The following is a 26,301-nucleotide window of genomic DNA, read 5'->3' as shown; positions in this document are numbered from 1 at the left end:
CCATTCAGTTACTCATGATCATCTTATGTTAATATACACTAGGATTTCTTGTAGCTGCTGTTACTCGCAACATGGTAAGTGAACAAGATATTTCCTCTGCAGTCGACAGAGATATTCAAAGAAAGGAATGCTGCCCATGTTAAAAATGTGACTATGTTGTAGGACAAATTCAGGCTACATTCCATAGCTATCTGGCCTCTATAACAGATTTATATTCTGTAGAATGTAAACTTTCATTTAAAAAAAAAGAAGTTTCCATTCCTTATGGCTGCAAAGGAAACCTTCTAATTGTGAAACAAAGCAGCACTGTGAAACAGCAACTCTTCAGAGTTGTGATCTGTCCATATTTTTCTCAACGAGATTTTACATCTCAGTCTCAAACCCTATGATGAAATTTAAAGGGCCAAATATAAAATAATTTAGGTACACAACTGTACATATTTTGTGCATGAATCAAAAATGTGTGCAACCTGAGTAACTGCACACACAAGTGACAAATTTTAAAAAGTGCAGAAATAGCAAATCATAAAAATATCCACCATAATTTCTCCCCACTTAGTGATGCTGCATGGAACAGTAACATTACTGACTACAAGTTAAGTTACAGAAGGGTTCATATACTACTATTGATCTTCGTGCATATCTCCTATTGAAATCAGTGGAAAATCAAAAGTGGATAAGAGTAATCCAATACATGGTCCTAACTTTATAGCTTTAGATCAGGAACAATAATCAAAATTTGACTCTCTCCACATGATGATCCTACTTCAGGACTAGATATAAAGCCCACTGAAGTCAATGAGAGTCTTTCTATTAACTTCAACATCTTTGAATCAGGCCTTTAGTGTCTCCACGTCTCTTTTGCTTTAACATCTAGTACTGTATCTGTAATTATGATCTAATTGCTTGGTAGTAGAGTCTAGCCCTACTGTAAACTCTGGTTTCATTTTAAAACTGATGTCACTAGATCACAGCACTTACTTGACTATTTAAGTATTTTATGGGTGTGTGTCATAACCCAAGAACATGATATTAGGGAAATCTTTCCAACTATAAGGGTAGTTAAGCTCTGGAATAGGGAGGTTGTGGAATCCCAATCATTGGAAGCTTTTAAGAACATGTCAGACAAACATCTGTCAGGGATGGTCTAACTTTACTTGGCCCTGCCTCAGCACAGGGGCTTCTCCAAGTCCCTTCCAGCCCAACATTTCTATGATTCTTTATTATGAATAATTAATCAGTATTTTACAAGGGTTCACACTGCCACACTATTACAATGGCTGTAAGCTATTACAGTACCAGTGACGTTTTAAACTCCAAGAGAAATCATTTTGCTAATTGCAAAACATTTGTATTGGAAATTGCAGCTAAAGTAAATTTCTTTTTTTCTTCTCTCTTAGTATATGATTAAATCTATACATTATGGTATCACAAGAGTTCTTTCTGAAAATGAATATGATTCTTGAATGTGACTTTATATTTGACTCCTCTAGTAAAGAAATGTTCCATGCAAAATTAGCTAATTTATAAGAATACAGTAGAACCTCAAAGATATCAACACCTTGGGAATGGAAGTTGTTCGTAACTCTGAAATGTTCAAAACTCTGAACAAAACGTTATGGTACAGGACCCTGCAGTCAGTGTCTTCCAGCTGAGGCTGGGAGAGATCTCTGCAAAGGTGGCACCTGGCAGCACTACCTACTTTGCAAGCAGCTCCCTGCCCTATTCCTGTTTCTTGCCTTTGGGCTGAACTGGGGGGGCCTGCCCCGCACCATTGGCACTACAAGCCCCAGCCCTCAGCCACCTCTCCCCAGGACTTGCCCTGCTTTGTGCACTGCTTGCCACACTCCAAAGGCAGCACGTGGCAGGGGGTTGGTGCCAGCCAGCTGCCAGCACCCCTCCTTCCCCTGTCCCTTGCACTCCCAGAGGTGCTGGCAGGATCCAGGAGTGCAGCCATGGGCAAAGCTTGGGCCACATCGGTACACAGGCTGTAGCCCTTTCAAACTCCTCCAGAGCGCAGCTGACTCCCACTCTAGCTCCAGGCCAAGCTTTGGCTGCAACATTCAGTTTCTTGCAGCAGCAGCAGCAGCAGCAGGGAGATTTCTTTTCCGGACTTTGGAGTGGCGTGGTGGTGGTGGTGAAAACAGATTCCGCCTCCCAGTGGGTTGAGGTGGGAGGAGGTAAACAGTGCCCTTGGCTTACAGGAACAGCACAGACCCTGAACTGTTTCTGCTCTGCATGCCAACCTTGCAATACAGGCACAGTATTTGCTTTCTTTTTTTCCCCCTCCACTGCTGCCTGATTGCTTACTTCCGGTTTCACGGGGTGTTCAGTTGATTGGTCAGTTCATAACTCTTATGTTCATATCTTTGAGGTTCTACTGAACCAACAAAAAAAAAAACCCAAAACCCCAACCAATTTGTAAGAATAGTCCTGAATTACACTTGATTTCAACAAATCTCTTTTCTGATGCCACTGACCACTGTCACTAATCCTTACAACTGCTTTGGCATAAGCCAATAGGCCACAACTTTACTAATTAACAGATATAAATATTAATTTGAATAAAAACTTATCATCTGAGACTTCACTGTCTTGCATCTTGTATAGTTATTTACAGATGTATAAAGGCAGTGCAAAATACTGCCTTGATTACTGACTTGGAAGCATTTTATACTCACTTTGCACAGGTGTAAATGACTATAACAAGGTGGAGAATTAGACCCTCAGTCTCAGGGAGAGCTAAGGTTGATTAGTGGAACAATTAACTTTAAGGGTGCCACTCTGGTTCTCTGCTTTCCTTAGATGGCTTCCAAAATGAAAATCAGTCAGCCCATTCCTTAGGAGAAAATTCAGGACTACCCATAGAAAAACCTCTGATCTCTACTTAGTCCTGATACTTTCACTTATATTTAATCAAACTGCATCTGCTTTGGATCAAAGGGAACTAAGCTCTTCAATAAACTCCACGAGACACCCACCAGATAAAGTCATAAAAAAATTAACATTTCAAAAAAAATCTGTAAAATACCAATACAACTGCTCCAAGAAGCCCGTATTTAGTCAGATACAGCTCATCAACCACTGCATAGCACACAACCCAAAGAACTGTATTCGATACTCCAAGGGAAAACTCAGCATGCAGATAACCATGCTAATTTCCTTGGGGGAGCAAAAGTTGCTCCTGATCCCACATACGCAGGACAATAAAAATTTTGGACTTAACATCGAGGGATAAGATTGGTAAGTTCTTTGATGATGGTTGCTAGTTATACCTTACAGATATTTTTAGAGATAGAGAATATACATCTGTCATTCATTCCTACACGTGTTTGAATTTCCACTGGATAAACTGTCTATTCTTATCTCTCTCACCCCATTATGTGGCCATGAAATTGTTAATTAGGGGACCACCCTATTTAGGGGACCACTGCTATTTTCAGTGTGCTAGCTTGAGCAGTACTAGAATGTCTGTCTGCTCAGTCTGGGAAGCATGCTCCCACCTGCAGTGTAGACATACTGGGGTTGCCACCTGTACAGGTTTTCCCAGGATCATCCCTTTTTTGAGGTAGCTTTCTCAGGAAATCTGTAAGAGTGCTCAGCACACACTGTCAGATGCCCAGTTTTATGGTCTCAGGATCATCCCAGATCTCCCATGTTTTTATACTTCAGAGGTGACAACCCTAGGACATACCCTTATTGCTAATGAAATATGGGTGATGAAGCTTTGTGCTCTACATTCCTCATTGATATTTCTTTGTAACTAAAGTTATAAAATATTACAGTTTGCCCTCACCACAATTGGACCCATCTCACTTTAAAATGATCTAGGAAGAATTACTCAGGACAATATTTGTGCAAACACAGCAATCATTTTCTCCAATTCAAATTAGGTAGAATTATAAGCATATATTTCTAAAAGACGAATTTTCGTATCAACTCACTGAGACCGAGGAATAAATACTTGCCACCATTTCTTGCAGACACAGGAATACATCAACACCATTTTCTCCTGCAGCACTTGGATTATCTAGGAATGCGCCTACCAAAGTACTATACTGACCATGCCCAAAGAGCATAATTTATGAGGAAGAAGAAAGATAGTCATAGAGGTAAGGTACTGTATTGGAACTCAAAAGAACTAGGTTTTGTACCCAGCTATGCTGCAGACATCATATATGACCTTGGCCAAGTCACTTGGGCCATACATTTTTAAAAATGGCCATATATTTTGGGTCCCCAACACAACATACCTTGGCCTCATATTGAAAACAACTGAGCATCCAAACATGAGCTAAAGTCATTGGGAATTATAGATGCTCAGCGCCTCTGAAATTCAAGCCCAAGATGTGTCATGATTGGCATTCAGAAATTGATGCACACAAAACAGTGACCACTTTTGAAAATATGGACCTTAATCTTTCTGTCCCCCAATACCCCATCTGTAAAATGGAGTTAATTCCACCTCTCTACTTTGTAAAGGTGCTGAAAGGATAACTTCATTAATCTTTATGATACTTTCAGATCGTATGGTGATGAGTACCACAAAAAACCCTATAAATAAATAAATACAAAATGTATAGATCACAGCCAAAAGTGCTACAGGCATTATCTTAATAACTTTCCTGTCATACTGGCAAAATTAAGTTTTTTGAGTAGTGTAATATTCCTATTTATGCCTCTAGGAAAAATATGATTCAACTCACTAACTAACTAATTGCAATTTCCCTGAATCACTCTAATTTTCCATAAATATTGGAACTCCAAGCATCCATCCCTGATCAGTTACATAAAATCCTTTCCTTAGGTAATCATTTTCAATTGACTTTTTTTCCTTTTGTATACACAATTTCATTTGTTTGTGCAAGACTTTGCTCCAAGGATTCTGGAAACCATTAAAATGCAAAGCTGATGCAAGGAGTGTCTTTTTATCCTTATTTTACAAACAATTTGTTCAAGAACAACTTAAGGGTGAAACTACAGAGTCAGAGTGGTCTAGCAGAGAGGACAATGAGCTAAGTGCCAGGAGATTTCTATTTCCAACTCTGCCGTAAACTAGCCGTGACTACGGGCAAGTCACTTCAGTGGTATTTCCTCTCCTACTCTTTGTCTGTTTAGACTCTAAGCTCTTTGGGTAAGAGACTTTCTCATACTATGTGCCTGTATTAGTGCCTAGTATAATGAGACTCCAGTCTTGGTTGGGGTCTCTAGATACTACTATAATACAAATAATAGAAGGGCCACAGGTCAAAGCATCTTCTTGTGTGATTCTGTGATTAAAAGTGAAGGGGAGGTAAGGGGAAGCATCCTATATGCTTCTGTATTTGAGGGAGTGTAATTAAGAAATAATGAATCAGCAAAAATGAATGAAAAATAACTCTTAATTTATTCAGGAAATAAGAGAATTGTGATAATTTACTTCCAGTATGGATATTTAGAGAACTACTCTCTTGTGCATAGATGGAAGATGTAGATAAAAATATTGTAAGGTCTAAATATTGTAAGGTCTAAATCTACAATCTAGGGTGAATTTAAATTCAAAACCAAAAATGTAACTGTTATCCAATTGGAGATTTAAGATGACATTTTAGGTAGGCCAGTTACCCTCCTTAGTTGCATATGCACTTGTGAATTAAGGCACTTTAGAAAGTACCCCTCTGTCCAATGAATTCCTGAAACTCTCCATGAATTCCTTAGGTTGAGGCATCTGCTTTGTAATCCCCTGTATAAAGTGTACTAAATATTCTTGGGTTTTGAAGTAGTTGTCTCTGCCTGGATCCTCCATCTGGAAGATGGAAGCACTACAATGTTAAAAGCTATGAATGGGGCTTAGAATTGGGATGATGGTAATTTAATGTTACTTTGATTTTATTCTCTCACTGTGGCAATTCCGTAAGTGCTTGTGGTACAAATGCCATTGCTCTCAGCCTTAAAAAAATTACAGTGCAATTGAATCACTAAACAATATTTTGGTAACATGTTATCAGATTAATTAAAAATGATTTCTATAATATAGCATTGAGCTGTCACACACAAACTTGAATATGACATGTTAAAAGAAAGAGATCAAGAAACTCTGCTTGAAACGCAAGAGCGTTTTTCTCACATTCTTCATCCTGTTATAAAAAATAAAAACCATAAAATAAATATGTAGATTGTTTAGAAAGAACATACCTATTAGCTCCTTATTTCTGACATCTAAGGCCATGTTTCGTAAAGCTGTAGCAACTGCACATACCACCCGGTCATTGTCTATTCGAAGTAGCTCCACCAGGATCGGCAGGCCTTTTTCTTTGCGGACAGCAGCACGGATATACACTGACCACTGTAAAGAGATATTGCATGAGGGAGATTGAAAAAGAATGCTGTCAAGAAAACGAGCGGCATGTCATTATGAATATTTCTATTTTGAGGATTAAAGGAAGAAAGCCAGGAATAATGGCTGTGGAATCTAAAGACAGAGGAAATAATTATATCTATGAGGCTAGGCAACCACTTGACCTGGAAACCCACATCATTTTTTACAGGTGAGAGAACTGTTAAATGATTAATTGACTTTAAATTCTTGCTCTCCTGGTTATTGCTTTTCTGTCTGAGTTGCAGGACAGTTACTTGGTATTAGTATCACCTGGCCAAACTTGAAGAATGACTGTTTGTTTCTAAAACTATTTTATGTTACAAAATTTAAGAAATTAGCTTGCTTCTTGGCTCTCAACTTGAGGAATATTAGATCCAAACCGAAGAAGGCCCTTCATTATTTCTTTCATGATGGGCAATTTGCTCAGGAGAGGAACTGAGGAGGGAGTTACACTTCAGCTTTTACAGTTAAATCACATAGACCCAATCTTGCAGTCACTATGTGTGCAAAATTCTCATTGATTTCAATGTACTGAGTTATGTATATGTAGGGCCCATAGTATTAGGCTTGTTATTAGAAATACGACTCCAGGATTTTGGTTTGAGCCCATCTAGTTCACATGCTGAAAGTTACATTATTTTACCCAGTTTACAGTATGGAAGAGCCAATTAATTTGATTTTATGAGCACTAGACATAGTCTTGGAAGGTGAACAGTTTTATAAAAAGCTTGACATGCCAAAGCCCCTAGCAACAAGACAGTGTGTGAAGTGCTATTGGAACAACACAGAATGTGATGACAGAGTGTGTGGAGCCGAATGATATCAGTGAGAGACAATCTCAGGAAAAAGCTATTTGGCTTTCACCGAGCAAGATGTGTTTTTCTATGTGAACTGGCTGGGTAGGATGTTTGAGTGTGTGAATCTGCTGTGTGTGTGCATGCATGCATGCAGTGCATTAAGTCCTAATAGCTCTCTGGCTGAGTGTCTAATTCTTGACTGATAAAAACTGTATTTTAGAAATACACTGATGAAATAAGCAAGATCAAACTCTTTCCTTTATATATATTGGGTTATACAATTGTTAACATTCTTGAGCTAAGTCCTGAGAACACCTGCTGAGCAGTCACAACTACAACTGAAATCATCTGAATCCAGCGGAGGCTGCAGATGCTTAGAACCCCTCATGTTTTAGGTATTTTTGTTTAACAATGAGAGGAAACTCTGGGTTTTCTCCTTTGAGGATACTATCACACTCCATATCAATTCAGTTATCTGAGAAAATAATGCACTTTATGCAAATATCAGTGTGTGACTGCAAGGTGCGAGTCACATTGGCAGCAGTGTATGGTGACAGAGTTAAGAACTGGAGTGCATTGTGAGAAGAACTTCATGACAGAAAAAATTACAGATTTTTTTTTTCTGTTTTATAAACAACTTCTACATTTCCCTAGTCCTTTCCATTCTGCTTTTTCTGGTTATTCATTATATGTCACTGCTCCATTAATCAATGAAATCAATGGAAAGTTAGGTTATAGTGTAACTAGCAGTAGGTGAAAATAAAGCAATAATAGAATTATTAAGGGTTACAAATTAGGCAAAAATGCAGTCCAATGATTGTGCCTGGTTATTGGAATGACAAACCTTTTCAATAGACAGAGGTATGTATACTGTGGCTGATGTACACTATAGAGTGTTGCTGAATACTTCTGTCCATTTGATAGAATAAGAAAAAGTTGCAACTCTGTGTTTCTCCTCAATCACACCAGTTGCCTCTGGTGCATATTGTGGGGTAAACATATGTCCTTGATTTCATGGTGCATTGACTTCATTGGAGTTGCAGAGATGTAACCAAAGGCAAAATCTGACGCATATGTTTAATATGCTTTGAGTATTCCCAAATCCTCTGTGTTTGGCTAACAAGGAGATTGTGATTTTTTCCTTTGATATGAGGAACTAGCTACTCTTATCAATGATCTCTTTGCCTGTAAATTAGATTACTGCAGCACACTTGACCTGGGGCTGCCTGAAAACCTATGTGACAGCTACATCTAGCACAGCACACAGCTGCCCATTTTCTAGGCAAGAAAGATTATAAGAACATCACATCTATGTTCTGTGCCCTCCATTGACTCTCTGTGCAGTCACACATTCACTTCAAGGTCCTGGTCCTAATATTTAAAGCAATTCATGGGTTAGGATCCATCTAAATGATTTCCTCTCCCTCCTCTCCCTACTGCAACATCAAGGCTCTTTAGGGATGTTGCTTCTGCTAGAGCCCCAGGAGGAACTCTTAGGAGGCAGGGGTAAGGCTTCTTGATGGAAAGCCCTCAGCTATGGAACTCTTTAAACCAATTAGAATGAGCTTCAGTCTTGCCATTTTCAGGTCACGATACATGCCACTCCTTTTTTGCACAAGCCAATAACAATTGTGGCAAATTTGTCTCATGAAACCAAAGGTAAATAAAAGGGAAAAGAAATTCCTTTAAATAAAAGTGGTTTAAACAGAAGAGGGTTTGATAGCAGTGTCCTTCGTGGACAGATTGATCATTTGTTTAACCACTGCATATGGCACCTACATATCACAGTCACAGGCACATTTTGAACGTTATCATCTTATGTGTTTGTACAATACCTGGCCCCTGTACAGTGTGGTCCCTGATGCTGGCTGGAGACTCTATTCACAAACATAATAAAAGTATTAATAGATAGGCAAGTAGACAGCCTTTCAAGTATTTTGACTGTTGTAATTTTATGAACTCACATTTATTCTAGTGCCTGTCATCTGGGAGAAAATAGGGAAAGGGAAATAAAACAGCATATACAGAATGTTAGTTGATGATTTCCCTTTCTAATAACTCTACAAATTCATCCCCCTCAAATCCACCCCAGAGTCTTCTACATGCTTCCCGAGGTACACAAACAAGGGAATCCAGGCAGACTCATCGTATCTGGACATGGCGTTCTTACTGAAGGAATACCAGAACTCACAGAAACCATCCTCAAACCACTCACCACACAAAGGGCCAGCTTCCTCCAGGACACAACTGACTTCCTCCACAAACTCCTCAACATTAACAACCTCCCTCAGAACACCGTCTTTGCCACCATGGATGTCACGTCCCTGTACACCAACATCCCTCACAATGACAACATAGCTGCCTGCCTCAGATATTTACAAGACAACAGACAATCCTCAAATCTCCATCACAAACACATCATCAAACTCATCCATTTCATCCTCACTTATACGGATTTACATTCAGCAGCAAACACTTTGTCCAAACCATGGGAACAACTTGAATCGTCCCTTAGAATATGTACTAGGATGGCTTCCCAATATGTCCAACTGCTGAGACAACTTGAAGCAAAAATTCTGGACAACCAATAATATACCTGAGATACATCAATGATATTTTCATCCTCTGAACAGATGGCTTAAACTCCCTCATAGATTTCCACCACAACTTCAACAACCACCGCCTATACTTTAAACTCTCTCTGGAACACTCCCACTAGCATCAACTTCCTGGACACTTACCTTCATAGCTCCAGGAACCACTTCAGACACACCAAGAAATCTGTTATCTACAGCCAGGCACTCAGATACCACAGAACATGCTCTGAGGAGAAAGTCTGGGATATACACATTAACACTCTCAAAACCGCTTTAGTCAAACAAAGACACTTCACCAGAGAAGTAAATTGCATTACGGAACCGGTCACCCAGATACCCACAGAGAACCTGGTTGTTGCCTACCACCCCACACTATAACCCATACAGGGTATAATCAAACAACTGCAACCCATACTCGATGGGGACACCATCCTGAAAGAAATCTTTCCTGAACCCCCTCTTCTGGCCTTTAAACAACCTCCAACCTCTCCAATTTCAACATGAGAAGCAGTCTCACCACAGACCAGGATCCACTAAGTCAAAGCAGCACCAGACCCTGTCAGAATAACACACACAAAATCTGCAGACATATCTCCATTGCCGCAATGATCAACACCCCACAGCAACACACCTTTGAAGATCCATGGGTCTTACACATTTCTATCACAAAATGTGGTGTACCTCATCCAGTGCACTAAATGCCCCAATATGAACTATGTGGGTGAAACCAGACAATCACTACACTCTCAAATAAACTCATACAGGAAAATTGTTAAAACAATCAAAACCCCTATCACGTGTGCAGTGAACATATTTCACAAAGTGATCAGTCTATATCTGACCTATCAGTCCTCATCCTTAAAGGACACCTGCACAACACTGTCAAAAGACAAGCCTGGGAGCTTAAATTCATAACTTTGTTAGACATTAAAAATCATGGTCATAATAAAGACACTGGATTTATGGCTTGTTACAACAATCTGTAACTCGCTAGCCTCCTGCCCCTTTTTGTCCTGTGGCTACAGGGATGTTACTGAACTACTTCACCTTGAACGGTCCCTTAGAATATGTGCTAACTACTTATGCTAAACTATCTGTTCGATCTTGTATTTAGTTGTGACACTCTCAGTACCTTTCCAGACCTGAAAAAGAGCTCTGTGTAGCTCAAAAGCTTGTCTCTCTCAACAACAGAAGTTGGTCCTATAGAAGATATTACGTCACCCTCTTGACTCATGAATAACCAAATTCAGTTAAGCTGGGCTAAGCCTGCAAACTTTGTTGCAGCCAAATGCAGTAATGGTTAAATAACTTTTTTAGTCAGGTTAATAGAACATGGGGTTCTGGTCATCACTGAGCACAGTACTATACTGTGTCTGAAATAAAATTTGCCAGACAAGGAAGGCTTTTCTGCAATGAAGCAATGTTTGGCTCTCAGATAAGAGGAAATAAACAAGGGCTGATAGGATTCTTGCTAGATCTTATTTTATTCTTTCCTCCTTCTATTCTGTTCTCTAGAACCATGCTGTGGAATAAACATTCACCAGCTGAGAAATCAAAAGTCAATCTCAAGGATCAGTAACTTTCAATTAAAAATATGTCCTAGAAAAATAACCTCTTTCCTAAAATCAAGGAAAAAATTTGTTTTAAAAGAGTATTAAATATAAGAGATGTTGTGAATACCCCAAACTGACATTTCTAACTTTACTTCTTTAATAGCCAAGTATTTACCTGTCAGATTAATGCACTGTCAGCTGCTGCTGTATGAAATAAAAATAATAGCTCCTTGCCACTTACAAAACCCACAGCACTGTATTTCCTATGCATCTCCTAGGGGATGTACCCAATGTGTCCGCTACTATTAAGAGGTGACTGTCAGAATGAGAGTTCAAGTTAGCAGGGAGACTATTTTCAGACTGTGGTGAAATAGTTTGGTCGAGGTGAGAAAAGACTGATCAAGACAATCTGCTGCCCTAAGCAAAACTTCCATTAGAAGCTCTCAGCAGACCTCCAGTGATGCCCCTGCTTCTGCCACCAACACTCCCACCCCTAAACCTCGTGCAGCCAGCTGGAAGGCTGAGGCCACTGGGTGACAGACCCAAGGGGATGGAAACAGTCCAAACCTGGGCAGGATGAGCTGTGCCATACCAGGAGGAAAGTCCCCCGCAGTCTCTATTCTAGGCTCTGCAAGTGACTGAGACCAGCTCCCTGGATAAGTGATACCCCCAGCAGGGGCTGTCCTTCCCTATGGCCCTTTCCAGGCAGGTTGGCACCAGATGCCAGGGGCTCAGGAGGGGAGCGAGCTCCAGCTCAGCACCCCTGGACTGCAGCGGCTCTTTCCCCTGAAGTCACGCAGCTCAACCACAGCGGGAGCCAGGCACCAGCTGGGGGCAGCTCCCATTCAGGCCCCAGTTACCAGGGAGCAAAGAGCCTGACAGACATGAAACCACTCGGTCTGAGCATGCTAATGCCCCGGCAAAGGGGGCAGCAGGCTCCATCCCACTGGACAGAGAAGGGGTTTCCACTCCTCAGCTCTGCAACCCTGGCCCCACCCAGCCACGTGCGAATGCCAGCCCCCTGTCACCCGCTGGCAGTGTCTCCAGAGCCTGGGAGTGGCTGTTGGAAGCAAGGGCCTGCAGGCCAGGCATGGAGCAGCAGGTGTGGGCTTGGTGATGACTTGGTGCTGGTGGGTCCAAACCCCAGCAACGTTCATGGTGCTGCCAGTATCAGCCCCAAGCCACAGCCATGATTTTACCGTGCCAGGACTTAGAGCAGCTGGGCAAGGGGTAGGGGCTCTTCCCCAGTAGGGAACTGCATCCTGCTCCTCAGAGCCCTGGCTGGTGGCCACCACTCCCCTCCTGGCAGCCCTGCCAGCATCTTCCCCCTCCGCAGCCACCCGTAGATGGAAATGGGGTGAGTCTTCACTCCCAGAAATCTGCCTCCCTTGGCAGCTGCCTAGGCTGCCTATAGCTGGAGAAGCCCCTGGGTGAGAGTTCAAGCTAGCACATTGTACATCCAGGGACACAGCTTGGTTCTGTGAGGACACTGTCTGGGTCTTTTGCTTTGAACAAGGATTGCCTCCATTTTTACAAAAGGGTGTGTGTTAAGCAATAACAGTGGGGATGTACAATGATGGTATCAATCACCCTCTGTATTGTAAACATCTCTACAAAACATACCACACTATATGAAAACAAAGGTGGTCCTTTGCATTTCCTTGGTCAATTAATTGTCTACTGGATATCGTAAGCATTTCTTTTAGGAGGTCTAAAGTTGCACTAGACTCGTGCTTATCATTTAGAAGAAATAGGGACATTGGGGAATAAAATGGAGACACACTTTTTAACTCCACTGAAAGCCAAAGACACTGACCTAGGAGCTTGTTGGATAACAGAGTAAGAAAGTGATATTTTTCTTCTCAGTAGGGCTATTTGGCAGTTATGCCTTTACTGCAGCTAAGGCATCATTAATAGCACAGCAATTATAGATAATCCAGGTAAAACATTTTTTAAAGCAACAGTTTTGCTCAATGTTCATTTTTCCTGAGTTAGCTATCTTTTCTGCAGCATTGATGAGAACTCATCCTGATTTAGGGAAACTTCACAGACTTATCTTTGTGATGTAGCCAGGGCCGGATTTTGAGGCAGGCAACCCAGGATGCTAGGCTTGGGAGGATGCCAGGCCTGGGGTGCTATTTTTGTTGCTAGGTAAGGATCCTTGCGCTGAATCCAAGAGCTTTCTTAGTGACTTGTTGCTGCCATTCCCTCAGCTTGGTTGTGTCAGATGCAGCATCATCTTCTTTAGATTCAGTATCTCTCTTCTAAGTATTGCAGAGGATATAGGTCCTGCTTTCAGCATCAACTATCAGGTGGAAGATCCTCACAGACAATGTTACAAATCTGACTGTGAAGCCACTAAGTGACATTTGCTGGGCCAGGGAAGTGCCAAATGACTGAGGTTTACAATGCCCTGATGGAACTGACGCAGTCAAGTAAAGCCAAGGCCAGAATCCAACACAAGGCTCAAAGCCTGGCAAACCAGATCAAGGACTTCAAATTTCTGATCTCAGCTATGCTTTGGTAGGATATCCTGTTCCAAGTAAATGTTGTAAACAAAGCATTACAAACTCAGTCGATGGATATTGTGACTGCTACTATTTTGTTGAGACGCTGCCTTGATTTTGTTGTGTTCTACAGAGACAACAGATTTTAAGATGCCATCATTGCTGCCAAAGAAAAGGCAGAACATTTAGGAGCTGAGTCTGTCTTTAAGGAAAATCATATTCAGCGGAAGAAGAGACAGGTTAGTTACAAGGGCAGAAATGTGGTCTTGGGAAGCTCAGAAGAAAAAGTGTCCATTGAATAAAAGTTCGGACAAATGAAGCACCACAAAAAGACCTAGGAACTTTTATATGACGTTTTTCTGACCTGGAGCAGACAGGAAAACACTCGAACAATTGTACGGACCATCAGAGGATGCTGACACACAGGGAATGTTCAGATATCAATGATAAAGACCTCTGTGTCACATATGACAACATCCATCACATTTTGCCTAACAGGAAGCACTCTCCACTCCAAGTTCCCCAATTCATTCACGAGGCGGAGCTGAAGGACACTTATAGCTATGAAGATTCTGCTCACGCTGCCAGCCACAGTTGTGAGTGGTGAGCACAGCTATTCAAAACTCAAACTCATTAAAACATATCTTCGATCAATGATTGCCAATGAGAGACTGACATCGCTTGCTATATTATCATTTGAAAATGCCATTGGCCAATCTTTGGAACTCTCTGTGCTTCAGTTTATAAGGGCAAAGGCGAGAAAGGTGACCTTTTGAACTAACGGACCATGGAGGCTGTCGCCTATTGTAACACTATTTAATAGTGGTCCACTCAACGTTGGTGCACTGTTCGATTTCTTGATGTTAGTACATTTCAGTTATTCTTAAAATTAAAAAGTTTCTATAAGCTTAGAGGAAACAATTTTTTTTGATTTACTTATATATGGCGTGAATAAATACAGATTTACAGATCTTAGCGTGCAAATTTATTGGCTTATATGACAGAGATAAATCATGCATGCAAATCGTGCATCAAAGTTATGAAATGGACTACAAATGCAATAAAAAATTAGGTATTAAAAATGTAACAAACGGAGGGGGGTGAGAGGGTCGCCATTTGGTAATGTTTCCATTCATGGAAACCCGGTGTTGTCTATTAATCGTATGAGCAATTGCCAGAGACCTAGAAAAAACAAGCTGCATTTTGAAAGCAGTGAGAACTATCTTTACCTAAACTGCCAATTAGGACAAAGTGTCTGCAAGCAATTATGCTGTGGTGTGTATATTTCAGGAATACTCAAATTGAGTGCTTCAAAACTGCTTTTTTATTCTCTCACAGACTTGAGAAATAGAGTCACTCTTGCATATACTGATGATTCTTTTAGTTTGCCTAAAGCCATTAAGAAACATTCCTGCATTTCCACATTGCTAGTCAATAGCTAGTATGAGTATAGAGAAGTATAAAAATATGAATATAAAATCATAAAAATATGGAAAGAGACAAATGGTTTGTTGTCTCTTTGTAAATGAGAAGCTCTGCCAATATACTTAATCATCCAGTTACTTCATAAATCAATTGTAATATCAATGATCAAATAATTGCTCAGCTTGTAAAGAGAAATGACTCCTGTGGGAACAGTATAAACTTTGGAGAGAGCTAGAATAAAAAAATTCATTTCTGTTGCATCAGATTGCTGCTAAATTTTCAAAGACATGCATGGGAGTCACAATATGTGCACCAATACTCTTTACAGATCATAAAATTTGTGGGGCATAATTACCATACATCACTTTGAAGATATACAGTACATCTCTCTGTCCACTTTTATTAGTAGTTTCCTTTTTTATTTTAGTCACAGTAATCAAGAAGAAAAATACAGTAATCTGGAAAATTATTCCTTAGTTTGTCACATTTGTTGTAATAATGCACCCTTTCCAGTGCTTTATGCCTCATGGAATTGAGATCAAGTTAGGCTGAAACAGTCTAAAAGTTATCCATCCAGATGAAAATTAGAAAGATTAAATTACTGTCCTCCTTTTAATATTTTTGGGAGTTTTCTATATTCTTCTTCTAAGCACAAAGTGAGGAAGATTTTTTTCCCCCACAATGAAATTATGCAGTCAGCACAAAATGAAAAATTGCCCCAAAATGCCAAAAACTAAACAAGGCTGATGTTTTCAATGGATACCTCCTGTTCCCCCAAGCTGTATCAGGGTTTTTTGGTATACATACACACACAAACTGAATTCATTTACTCATCAATTTCAGATGGAATTTGTATGCTAAATATAATGTATATTTCATCGTTCAAAGGATCTGTGAAGTGTCTGAACAGAAAGGGGAAGATCAGAGATATAACACAGAGGTAATCAAAGCCACATCAGGGCAGGGAGAGTGTAGCACAGAGAAAAGGATAACAACAGGACAAAGAAGCAGAGCTAGAATCACAGTGTCCTGTGAGAGGCTTAGAAACAACCTGATTGGTATGAAAGCAGAATAACAAACTGTAGGAGTGAAATTGCAGGTTGTGGGACCAATGATCCACACTGCTCTGTAGGTGACATAATTTAAAAGGCAATGCAAAAACCCAAAAGTAGAAAAAGAAAAGAGTTTTTTTATTCAACACAAATAAAGAATGTAGCCTGTTCTTAAAATCACATGTCTATTTTTAATCCAAGAATCTCTGTTGGTGCAATTACCTTGATTGACATAAAGCAGGGTTCTCCAAACTTTTCAATCTTCATAAGAGAGAGAGAGAGTCTCTCATTGACATTTCACTCCCTAGCATTTAACCCCATATCCCCAGTCCTTAGTTCTCACACTATTTCATTTTGTGGGCTATTAGAAAAGGTTCCACATGCCAATAGTAGATCTATGGACTACAGTATGAGAACAAATGTTCTAGAGAAAATTCTTTAATGGTTCCTTTCCCCTTAACCCATGACCTCAGTCAGGTTTAAATAGAAAGTTGTAATCTGATAAGATGAAGTCAAAAAGAAATTTTCTCCAATACTTGGGGAAAATATACTGTATGTGCTGAAGGAACTGAATTTAGAAGCCTGCCGCCCTTTTAGTGTTGCAGCTGTCACTCCTACAGCACAAACATGTTGTTTGCATTCACAACATAATTTCTTTTCTTGAGAGATACTTTATTCCCCACCAAATATTAGATCTTTTAAGACCTACAAGATCTTGTGGATAAACTGTCAAATGTTATGGGAAGGAAACATGCTGGGTGTAATAAAGAGTCAGTCTGTAAACTAGTTAATCACAGACTACTGTTCTCCCACTCCTCAGAATGACATCCATGATTCCTTTGTGGGATGGCAGTGGTATGTATTGTTTGTGACAATAGAAGACCTGTCTCTTTTATGTCTGCTTAATAGGTCTCTCACTCCTATAAAGAGACTCAGAGATTTCTTGAGGATGGGATTAGGAAAAGAAATGTAGATATTTGCCTAAGGAATGAATCCAGATATCTCATTTAGCTATCTCAAGAGATCAGATAATGACCTGGAAACCCTTTCTATTTATACAGTACCTGGTAGGGATTAGAGGTAGGTACCTAGCTATAGACATTTACTTGTTTAATCAAGGGAACATTATGCTACCCATCTATGCTCAGTGATCAAGTAGAGGAAATGGAAAGAGAGGATGGGGGAGAGCTGACGGAGGAATGATAAGTTCCCACCCTAAGAGGCTTGTAAGGAACTAAGACAAAAGCCGAGTGATATTGTGTGAGATGAGAGAGGATACAAAAATAATGGGGACCCAAGATCCTGAAGGCAGCCAACCAGCCCGAGGAAGCAGTACATTGAAAATGGGGATAATACCATGTGCAGATTATTTGCATGCAGCACATATATTTAATTTCTAAAATGCAACTGATTTTAAGGGGATGTTTTTAAAGCATGAACAGACAAGTATTTAATCTTTAAGAAGCTCCAATCTATATAGGCAATTAAGAGAGAATAGCTGGGGCATAGAAGGAACTGAAAGAGGATTGAAATAGCTATGGCAGCTATTTTACTAAGGCAATTATGTTGTCAAAGGAAATGTCCTATATGAGGTGTATCACTGTTCAAAAACAAAACAAAGGAATATAAATTAAGAAAAAAAAGTGGTTTCTTTAAGGACCTGACAAAAGCAAGGAAACTCCTAGACAAAGATGCCACACCTCTCTTTAACTCTTTATTTGCAGCTGATGTGGTCCTTTATTTGGAGACTTGGAATAAAAGGTGGAGTGTAGGTGGGGTTAGGTGCCCCACAGTGCTCTGCTGCCAGTTGGCCAGCCAAAGAGATTGGAACTGATTGGTTCCTTGCTCCCCACAATAATTAATTTAAACCATTGCCTGGGATTTCTCGAACTTCTTGCTCCATTTTAGCAGAACCCACCCTCCCTCCCCATAGTAACGTAGCATAAGAACTGAGTATTCAGGATGCTATGGGTCTGATCAACCACCTATTTTAAGGGTCAAGAAGAAATTTTTCCCATTGGAGCCAAATTGGCTGAGGCCTGGTAGGTTTTTTCACCTTCTGCACAGCATCACAGAGACACCGTTAGGTTAAATAGGTATCGATTTTAGAAATTAAATATTAGGAATTGCATGAATGTTTACTTCATCATAACTTGCAGCCAGTATCCAGTGCAAATAAAATGCCAAAAGGTCAGCACTCAGAAATAAGAGAACTGGGATTTCACTGGTGAATCTCAGGCTGGTGGGAAAAAGGGAGACCTGAAATCTTCGCAGACCAAGTTCCCTCTTTGGTACCTTCTGTCTCCTTCACAGTGGGAAAGATGACAGGATTCAGCAGAGCAAGCTGAATCCTAGGGGCAGGCAGTGGAGAGTTTACTCTGAGTGATGGGCTATATGATAGGAGTCCTGTAAACCCTGCACTGAACCCACTTAAATGCCTGGTATAGGGAGATGAGCAGATAGCACCCCTCTCCAATGCCAAGTTTCATAAAGTTGCAGTCTTCCGCTTAAAATCCATCCCTGTGTTGGGGAACAATAAAATTTCTAGGCCCTAAATTGAATAAAGCACCTCAAAGTGCAAGAAATACAATTGCTGACAAGATTTTTTAATGATTTACAAGCATGAGCAGAAAGTTCACTGAACACCCAGGTTTAGAAAAGATAAGAATATGCTGACATTAAGATCATGTTGTTCCCATAACTTTCTGACGCAAATAAAAAATAAAGGTTAATTTAGGAATTATATGAATAATGAATGAATAATTTAGGATGATCTCTGCATATTGAATTATAATATTAAAATATGAAGAAAATTGCTGAATGGTAGAAAATAAGGGTTATGTTTTGTTAGTATAATGCTGATGTAATGTTAATGATTTACAATAACATAGAATAGAAAATGTAAAACAAATTATGAAAGTTTGGGTAAATGTATAACTGGATATGTGTAATGTTAAATAACATTGATTGGTAGAAAGCTAGTGAATATGTAATGTGGAAAGGTATAAACAAACAAGTGAACAAGGGCCAAAGACAGAAAATATCAGACCAGAGACTGAAATGAAGAGGAGAGGAGCTTCCCAATATTCTGAAACTCAGTAACTTGGGCCCCAACTTCTTCCATCTTATCTGTTTATTCTCTGTCATAAATACATGCTCACAAATTATAAGTGACAATGATTCTATCTGAAAATTTACAAATAAAGACAAAGATTGACTAAGCCTAAATTGGGTGGACTCATGCCTCAGTTTCTCACCTTACAGTTGAATCATTAAGAAGTCTTATCAATAATTTTGCCTTTTGCATTCTGAGGTGCTTTATTCAGTTTAGAGCCTAGGTATTTAATTGTTCCCCAATACCTGTTTCTGTTGTGATTCACTTGCATGTCCTGATCAAGTTAACATCTGCAATGTGATTCTGAGGTATCAAATTGATAGGCATCTTAAAAAATTAGACAGATACACAATGGCCCAAATTCAGGTATCAGATACAGGTATACAAATTCCCAGTCAAGTCACCAATGTGTCTGAGGACAGAATCTGGTTTCCAATAGATTTCAGTTAGACTTTGTTAAATGCAGAAGTTTTAAACATTATTTTTATTACATTTTCAACAGATCAAACCCTGTATTTACAGCCAACTGACTCAGGCTAAGACCATAAGGAACCTATCATTTTATTATTCCTGCCAGGCAGAAAAAGTTGCTGCCAGCAGACTCAAGGAAGATCCTATATAAAAACATTCCCGTGACTGGGAATTTCCTTTTACAGGACTCATCCTTCAGGTTATAAAAAAATTAGGAGCAGGGCTGTGGAATACACTTCAGGCTAATGCATACACCAGAGTTATGTAGAAACAAGAGATAATTATTAAGCAGCCAAAAAGTGAGTTTTAAGAATACATTTTGAAATATGAATAGACCTCATATTTTTACCTTCTTGCATAGAAAGTGAACACTGTGCCCTTACAGTCTTGGTAAAGACTGAATAATAATGAGTGCCCAAAGGAAACGAACATAACTCTCCCATAGTACCAAGCCACACTAATACAAAAGATTACACTACAGGATATTTAAGAGAGATTCCAGCTAGATGGGAAACTACATATTTTGAAGAGATAAATAAAAGACAGTGCAATATGTAATAATACAGTGAAATTGCCCCAGATCTGCATTGTGGGGTGGTGTTTTAGGAAGACAGTGAAGCTGCCAAACAGGAATTCCACCCACCACTGTGCACTGCAGAGCAAAGATCTGGAGTCTTTCTCCTTGCAGGAATGGGGCTGTTTGGAGTGGTGACATCATGACCTGCAGGTCTACAGAGAGCAGAAATATACTTGCTACTAATCCCACTTAGGAGGATGCAGTGAGCAGCAATTATTACTGCAACCCACTGGCTGAAGAAGTAGCCATAGCCTGACTGCACAGGTATCCTGCTTACTGTGGTGGAGGATTCTGTCTTCTCACTCTTGATTAGGCTCCATTGCAAAACCTATTTACTTGGACATTTCCCTTGAAAAGTTCATTGGGAAAGCCATAAAGTCCTACAATGACCATCAAATAAGTGTCTGAAGGAAAGGGTGCTTTCTCTGAACAGGCGTGTGCAGTTTTTGTTGAAATAAAAGGTTTTGCTTCTTCTGGAGCCTAAATACATTTCTGCACATCACTGTCTAGACAAAGATGAGTAAAGTAAAGGAATTAATATTCTTAATCTGTGTGCCTTAGATACTGCTTCTCAGTTACAGAGTTGCTGTCCTTCTTCTTCTTAGACTATGCTCAACATGCCTCAGGTGGCACGTGACCAGGATTCATCACCGAATTTGGTCTGCTAGTTGGATCATTAGCTTACCCGGCTCAGCCGGGTACTGACAGGGAGTGCGACATGAATGCTAATCCATGTCCTCCTGCTCGCCTCCTCATTCCTGAAGAACTACAATCCAAGTTATAAACAATTCTAGAATTGTAAAATAACCCTAGTCTCTGCTGGCAATAACCTCCCCACCAAAATTCTGAATTTTAAAGGAGCTGCAGATAGCCAATAAATTATGACACATGCCACTTTTTCTTCATAACCAACTGATGCATCAAATTCAACACACACTACACAATCTATTGAAGTCCAAATTTTCCCATTGAAAATCTCCTTTTCCCATTCCTGGGTTCCAAAAGCTTGGGTATGCCTGGCAGCCTATTTTACTGGTAAGCCATCTTAACCAGACCATTTAATGTTATTTTTCATTAATACTTTTTTTATGACTTAATTGAGAATTTGCTCCAGTGACCTGATCCCCATATTTATACATTACATTATTTAATGTACATGTATTTTTTTTGTATATTTAATGTACATGTACATGTATTTAATGTATTTAATTTACTGTAATTTAATTATTTAATTATTTATACAGTACATTATTTAAGGCACAGGACCAAATTCAGCCCTCAGATGATGGATTTTAGGCAAGAATTTTGTCCCAGATATTGTTTTTGTTGAACTATATATGAATACATTACACAAATATAGGAATATCCGCTTCTATTTATTTTTATATTGCTCAACTTCACAGGGTTTTCCCATACGTGAAACAATCATAGAAAATGGCACAAAGAACAGAGTGTAGGTCAGGGGCGTATTCCTCTCAAGTGCACGTATGTAACTCCTTTTGGTATTCTTAGGAGTTGTATGCACATATGAAAGGGAAAAGATATGCCCTAGAATGGAAGACTACTGCCCCATGTAGTTGAATAGAGATTCCGGCTTGATTATAATTACCAGACATACACTCTAACTCTTTTACTTTGTGTTTGAGATTTTCAAAGCACTCTAAGGGATTTGGACACATATTGGCCATTAGTCTCAATGGAAGATAAATATCTAAATCCTTCAGACAGTTTTGTCTTTTAAAAATTATTCTAGGCTTTCTCTTATCTCTCCACGCTCCCTTGATGGAATTTTGGAACATATGGCCTGTCAACCTTTTCTGTCACAGTTCAGGATTAGACAATTGTACATCTGGAGAAAGGAAAAGAGTGAATCAGATACTGAAAAACAATGCATGTGTATGAATTAGACTATAAACTTTTTATGTAAGGTATTGTCTCTTCATATGTGTTTGTACAATTGAGACCCTGATGCTCTCTAAGGACCTATGGGCATAATAAAATAATAGTAATAGTAATAATAATAATAATAATAATGATAGGTTAGAGGAGTGATTTCACTTCCTGTATCCATTGGCAGTTCATCTCATTATTGTCATTCTCTGGGTGCAGAGGATGTGTAGCAGCACTCAGGATCAGGTCAAAGGGCAGATATTTTGTTACACATTTCACTTTGTGTGTTGATCAATGGCATGTTGTAAGTCTGGTGGAACAGCACAAATAAAAACCATGTACCTCTGCAGCACTATGGGGTGTTTTAATTCAATTCCCAACATAGCTGTGTTTAGAGAAAAGCTGTTTTTGGTGTCAGGACTCAATTCTTGAAGTGGGTGCCTAAATTAGACTGGCATTTACACACCTAAAATGAGCATTTGAGCACCTAAATACTGAACTGGGTATCCTTAAAACATTCAATTGTGAATATTGTGCTCCCCAACTTCCGTGTGCAATCTGAAAGGTCTTCATGGAGAATTAATGTAAGAGGACAGTATTACTAATGAAGCAGAGTGAGATGGTCAGGACTCTCATCCCATCAGACCAGGTCATCATCAAGAAAATGCATGCCACATGTTGGCAAAAAATTCAGGCAAGGATGCCATCTCAAACATGTATCCATTTATTTTAAATGTAACTATATTTTCAAATTCTGTTGGTAAAATTATTAATCATTTTATTGCAAATATTTGGAGACCAAAAATTGGATGTTTTGATCACATATACCTGAAAGGTAAAGGCACAAACAGTATGTTATCATTGGTATGATAGCCTGAATTCAGAATTTCCTTGCCTTGTTTTTACTCTTAATCATAATGTGTCTTTACTGATTTAAGGGGAAAAAATGGATGCTAGGGTTTCTTGTCTTGGTGTCACTTATTATATGTTGCTACATTCGGCTCAGTTTCTCATAACCAGATGGCAGTCAACCAGTTTCTCCCTTGACATTGCAATGTGGTCTCATTCAGTTGTCATTTGTAAGATATTTTGCTCATTTTCCATGACTCTATCTGCATAGATTTGTAGATTCCCTGCTTTTATTCATTTGGATATTGGGTTTTCAGTAATAATTTTTTATATTTAACTAGACTAATGTCTAATGAATCAATTTTAAATGCTGTGTGCTGGCATTCCTTAGGAAATAGGATTATTGACAGTAAATATAACAAACTTGAAATTCCGCAGTTTAAATTTGACTCCCTTTTCCCAGATAGTTTTCTGAAAATGCATGGCTTTTCTCTTCCCTCAGAGCTGCACTTATGTCTGTAATATCTTTGTTCTAAGCCATCTGAGCTTCTTAGAGTTAAAAAAGTTCAGAGTAATATTCCATACCTTCCAACTACCTGCAGCCAAGTTCTGCAGTGCACCTGCTGCACCTTCCAGTGTGTCTGGATTTGAGCACTCAGAGAGAAGTGTGAGGTAGGGTTTGACTATTGAAGGGTGCCACAGCATCTGGATTCCTTTTGGTGGTTCTGCACAGTCTGGGAGAGGTCCTACTCCATCCCACTGTTGGAAACGAGAAACCAAATGTCACAAAGGATGCCAATATCAAAGAGTACAACGTCAACATTTTTTTTTGTATAGGTCCATGACCAAAACCAGCCACTTTCACGTTTAACGTATTGTTTGAGATCCTGATGGAAGCAAATTCCCCTCCAGGTACTATTTATAGAATAGTTTTTTGATTGTATTTGACCTCACCATTAGTGAATATCTCAGTGTGTTCCACCTAACTAGCATAATGAGAGCAATTAGATTTCAATGCATAATTTAATTTTTTTCAAGGGATTGACTATCTACTGGGACACACATATATCAACAGATCTTAATAGGTGCCTTAACAACTTGCACAAAAATATTTTCTTTTTATATTAAAATGATCCTTTGTGCTCTGTCTTTCCAGTGGGAATCACACTAAATATATATATATTACATGGGGGCATGTGCTCCCTTTCACTGAAAGGCCAGGAGGGTAAAGGTGGCTAAGCTTTCCTCTACCACACAGCTATGTCTACCCTCTTTTGGCACTGAAGTTGGTACTCAGCTCTGAGGGCAACTACTCTGAAGGGCTTCAAACAGCCACCGATTTCTTTTATAAAAATACACATCACAAAAATGTTCTTCACCAGTGTAGACTTCTGCCTCCAAAATTACCCCATCCTGATGCCCCAGGTGGGCAGTATGCAGTCCTGGATCAGTATCTGGTTTAAGAACTGAGATCTCACAAAGCATCAGGAGTAGAAATGGGAGCTTTAGTTCAATGAAAAGAGACCAGACCAACTTACCGCATTCATAGAATCATAGATGATTAGGATTGGAAGGGACCTCAGGAGGTCATCTAGTTCAACCCCCTGCGCAAACCAGGTCCAACCCCAACTAAATCAAAATAGCATTCACACCTAGAAGGTCCTAAGATATGGGACTTAAGAGTCAAGACACATTTATGTACAGAAATGCTATTTGTAAAGGTATTTTAAATGCAGTATTTATATGCTTCTCTCACTGTGCATTGTATAAGCAGAGGAATACAAAAAAGAGAATCTCAATAATGCTTTAAAAAATGTTCTAAAACATTTCTAATGCCATTTTTTCTATAACATACATGGCACATACAGAATGCATGATGATGCACGATTTGTTTCAGCTGAAACAGAGACAAACTAGCTACAAACCAACAGCAGGCAGAAACAACCCCTCCTTCATTCTCATGGCTCTGCAGGATAGAGCCAGTCAGTCTGCCCTGGTCCCAGTCATCCAATGGCAGCAGAAGAAGGTGGAACAGGCTCAAACCTAACACCCTGTAAGAGTCAACCCATTCCCTCCCCTGGGAGGAAGGAGGAGAAGAAAGCAGCAGCAGCTCTAGGTCCCTCCGACCCACAGGGGACATGACATGCATGTCCCCATCACTCCCGGGCCCAGCAATTACACTCTCCAGTTAGTGAGTGAGCATTCCTCCAGATTTCAGCTGGTGTGAACCGACAAGGATCTATTGACTGCAGTGGAGTTATGTCAATTTACACCCACTGACCATTATGTTTTGCAAATGAAAAAAGAATAAACACAAATGCAAAGTTAACTGGTCTTTCAATAATGCACATGAAGTGTTAGGTGAGAGTAGTTGCTAGGATATAACTCATAGCACTGCACAAAAAGACAACATATAATCAATGGAAAAGCAGTCTCTACTGGAGGCACTATCAAATACCCAGAAAGAGTAGCAAAATCACCTTCTAAAAGGGTTGAAGCTAAACCCTGCTGAATGCAGCCACTATGAAAGAGATCATGATTTGCTTGTGAAATTCGCTTGTTAAAATTCTGCTTTCAAACTGAAGAAAAGGATGGTTGACTTCCCTGCTGGTGAGAGAATTCAATCCCTCCTTTGGATACAATAATCAGCCCTTCTAGGATTTGCTTCATGAAGGTTCATAAAGATTCTTATAAAAAACTACTTTTTTCCCCATTAGGGAATGCAATAAACTGCCTGAAGTGTCAGGTATTTGGGTAAAAAAAAGTAGGAAATTCCTCTTATGTGGGGCCCAATTCAAACTTCACATCAGTTTTTGCACCGATGTAAGTACATTCACTTTAGTGGAGTTACTCATGATCTACATTGGTAAAAATATAATCCAAATTCAGGTCAAGATGTTCACCTCTTCCCTCCCAATCCCATTTCAATTTACATTTTAAATTGAACACTCTGCTATCCAATTTATATACTGGGTTTTTGTTATATTTCTCAGAGACAAAGAATAATGTATCAAATATATTAGGTCTGGTCTACACACAGTTTTTGTACTGGTATAACTATGTTGGTCATGGATGTGATTTTTTACCGAAATAGTTATACCTGTGCAATT

The 26,301-nt window shown here is 39.5% G+C and overlaps 1 protein-coding gene across 3 annotated transcripts in view; it reads right to left on the bottom strand.

Annotated features, from left to right (window-relative positions):
• CTNND2 (catenin delta 2) overlaps positions 1–26,301 on the bottom strand; it is a 1,025,780-nt gene that overhangs the window by 85,278 nt on the left and 914,201 nt on the right. For all 3 annotated transcript variants that reach the window (XM_067570033.1, XM_067570040.1, XM_067570046.1), the window contains 2 exons: positions 23,777–23,950; positions 6,175–6,325 (listed from right to left, as the gene is read on the bottom strand). In XM_067570033.1, coding sequence (XP_067426134.1) covers positions 6,175–6,325; positions 23,777–23,950 — 325 coding nt within the window. The remainder of the gene's footprint in view (positions 1–6,174; positions 6,326–23,776; positions 23,951–26,301) is intronic.

This window comes from Emydura macquarii, unplaced genomic scaffold (assembly GCF_026122565.2).
Source record: "Emydura macquarii macquarii isolate MOO-44397 ecotype Brisbane River unplaced genomic scaffold, CSIRO-AGI_Emac_v2 contig_320, whole genome shotgun sequence".
NCBI lineage: Eukaryota > Metazoa > Chordata > Testudines > Chelidae > Emydura > Emydura macquarii.
The sequence above is the reverse complement of the archived record's forward strand: the minus strand, read 5'-3'. Positions and strand labels throughout refer to the sequence as shown.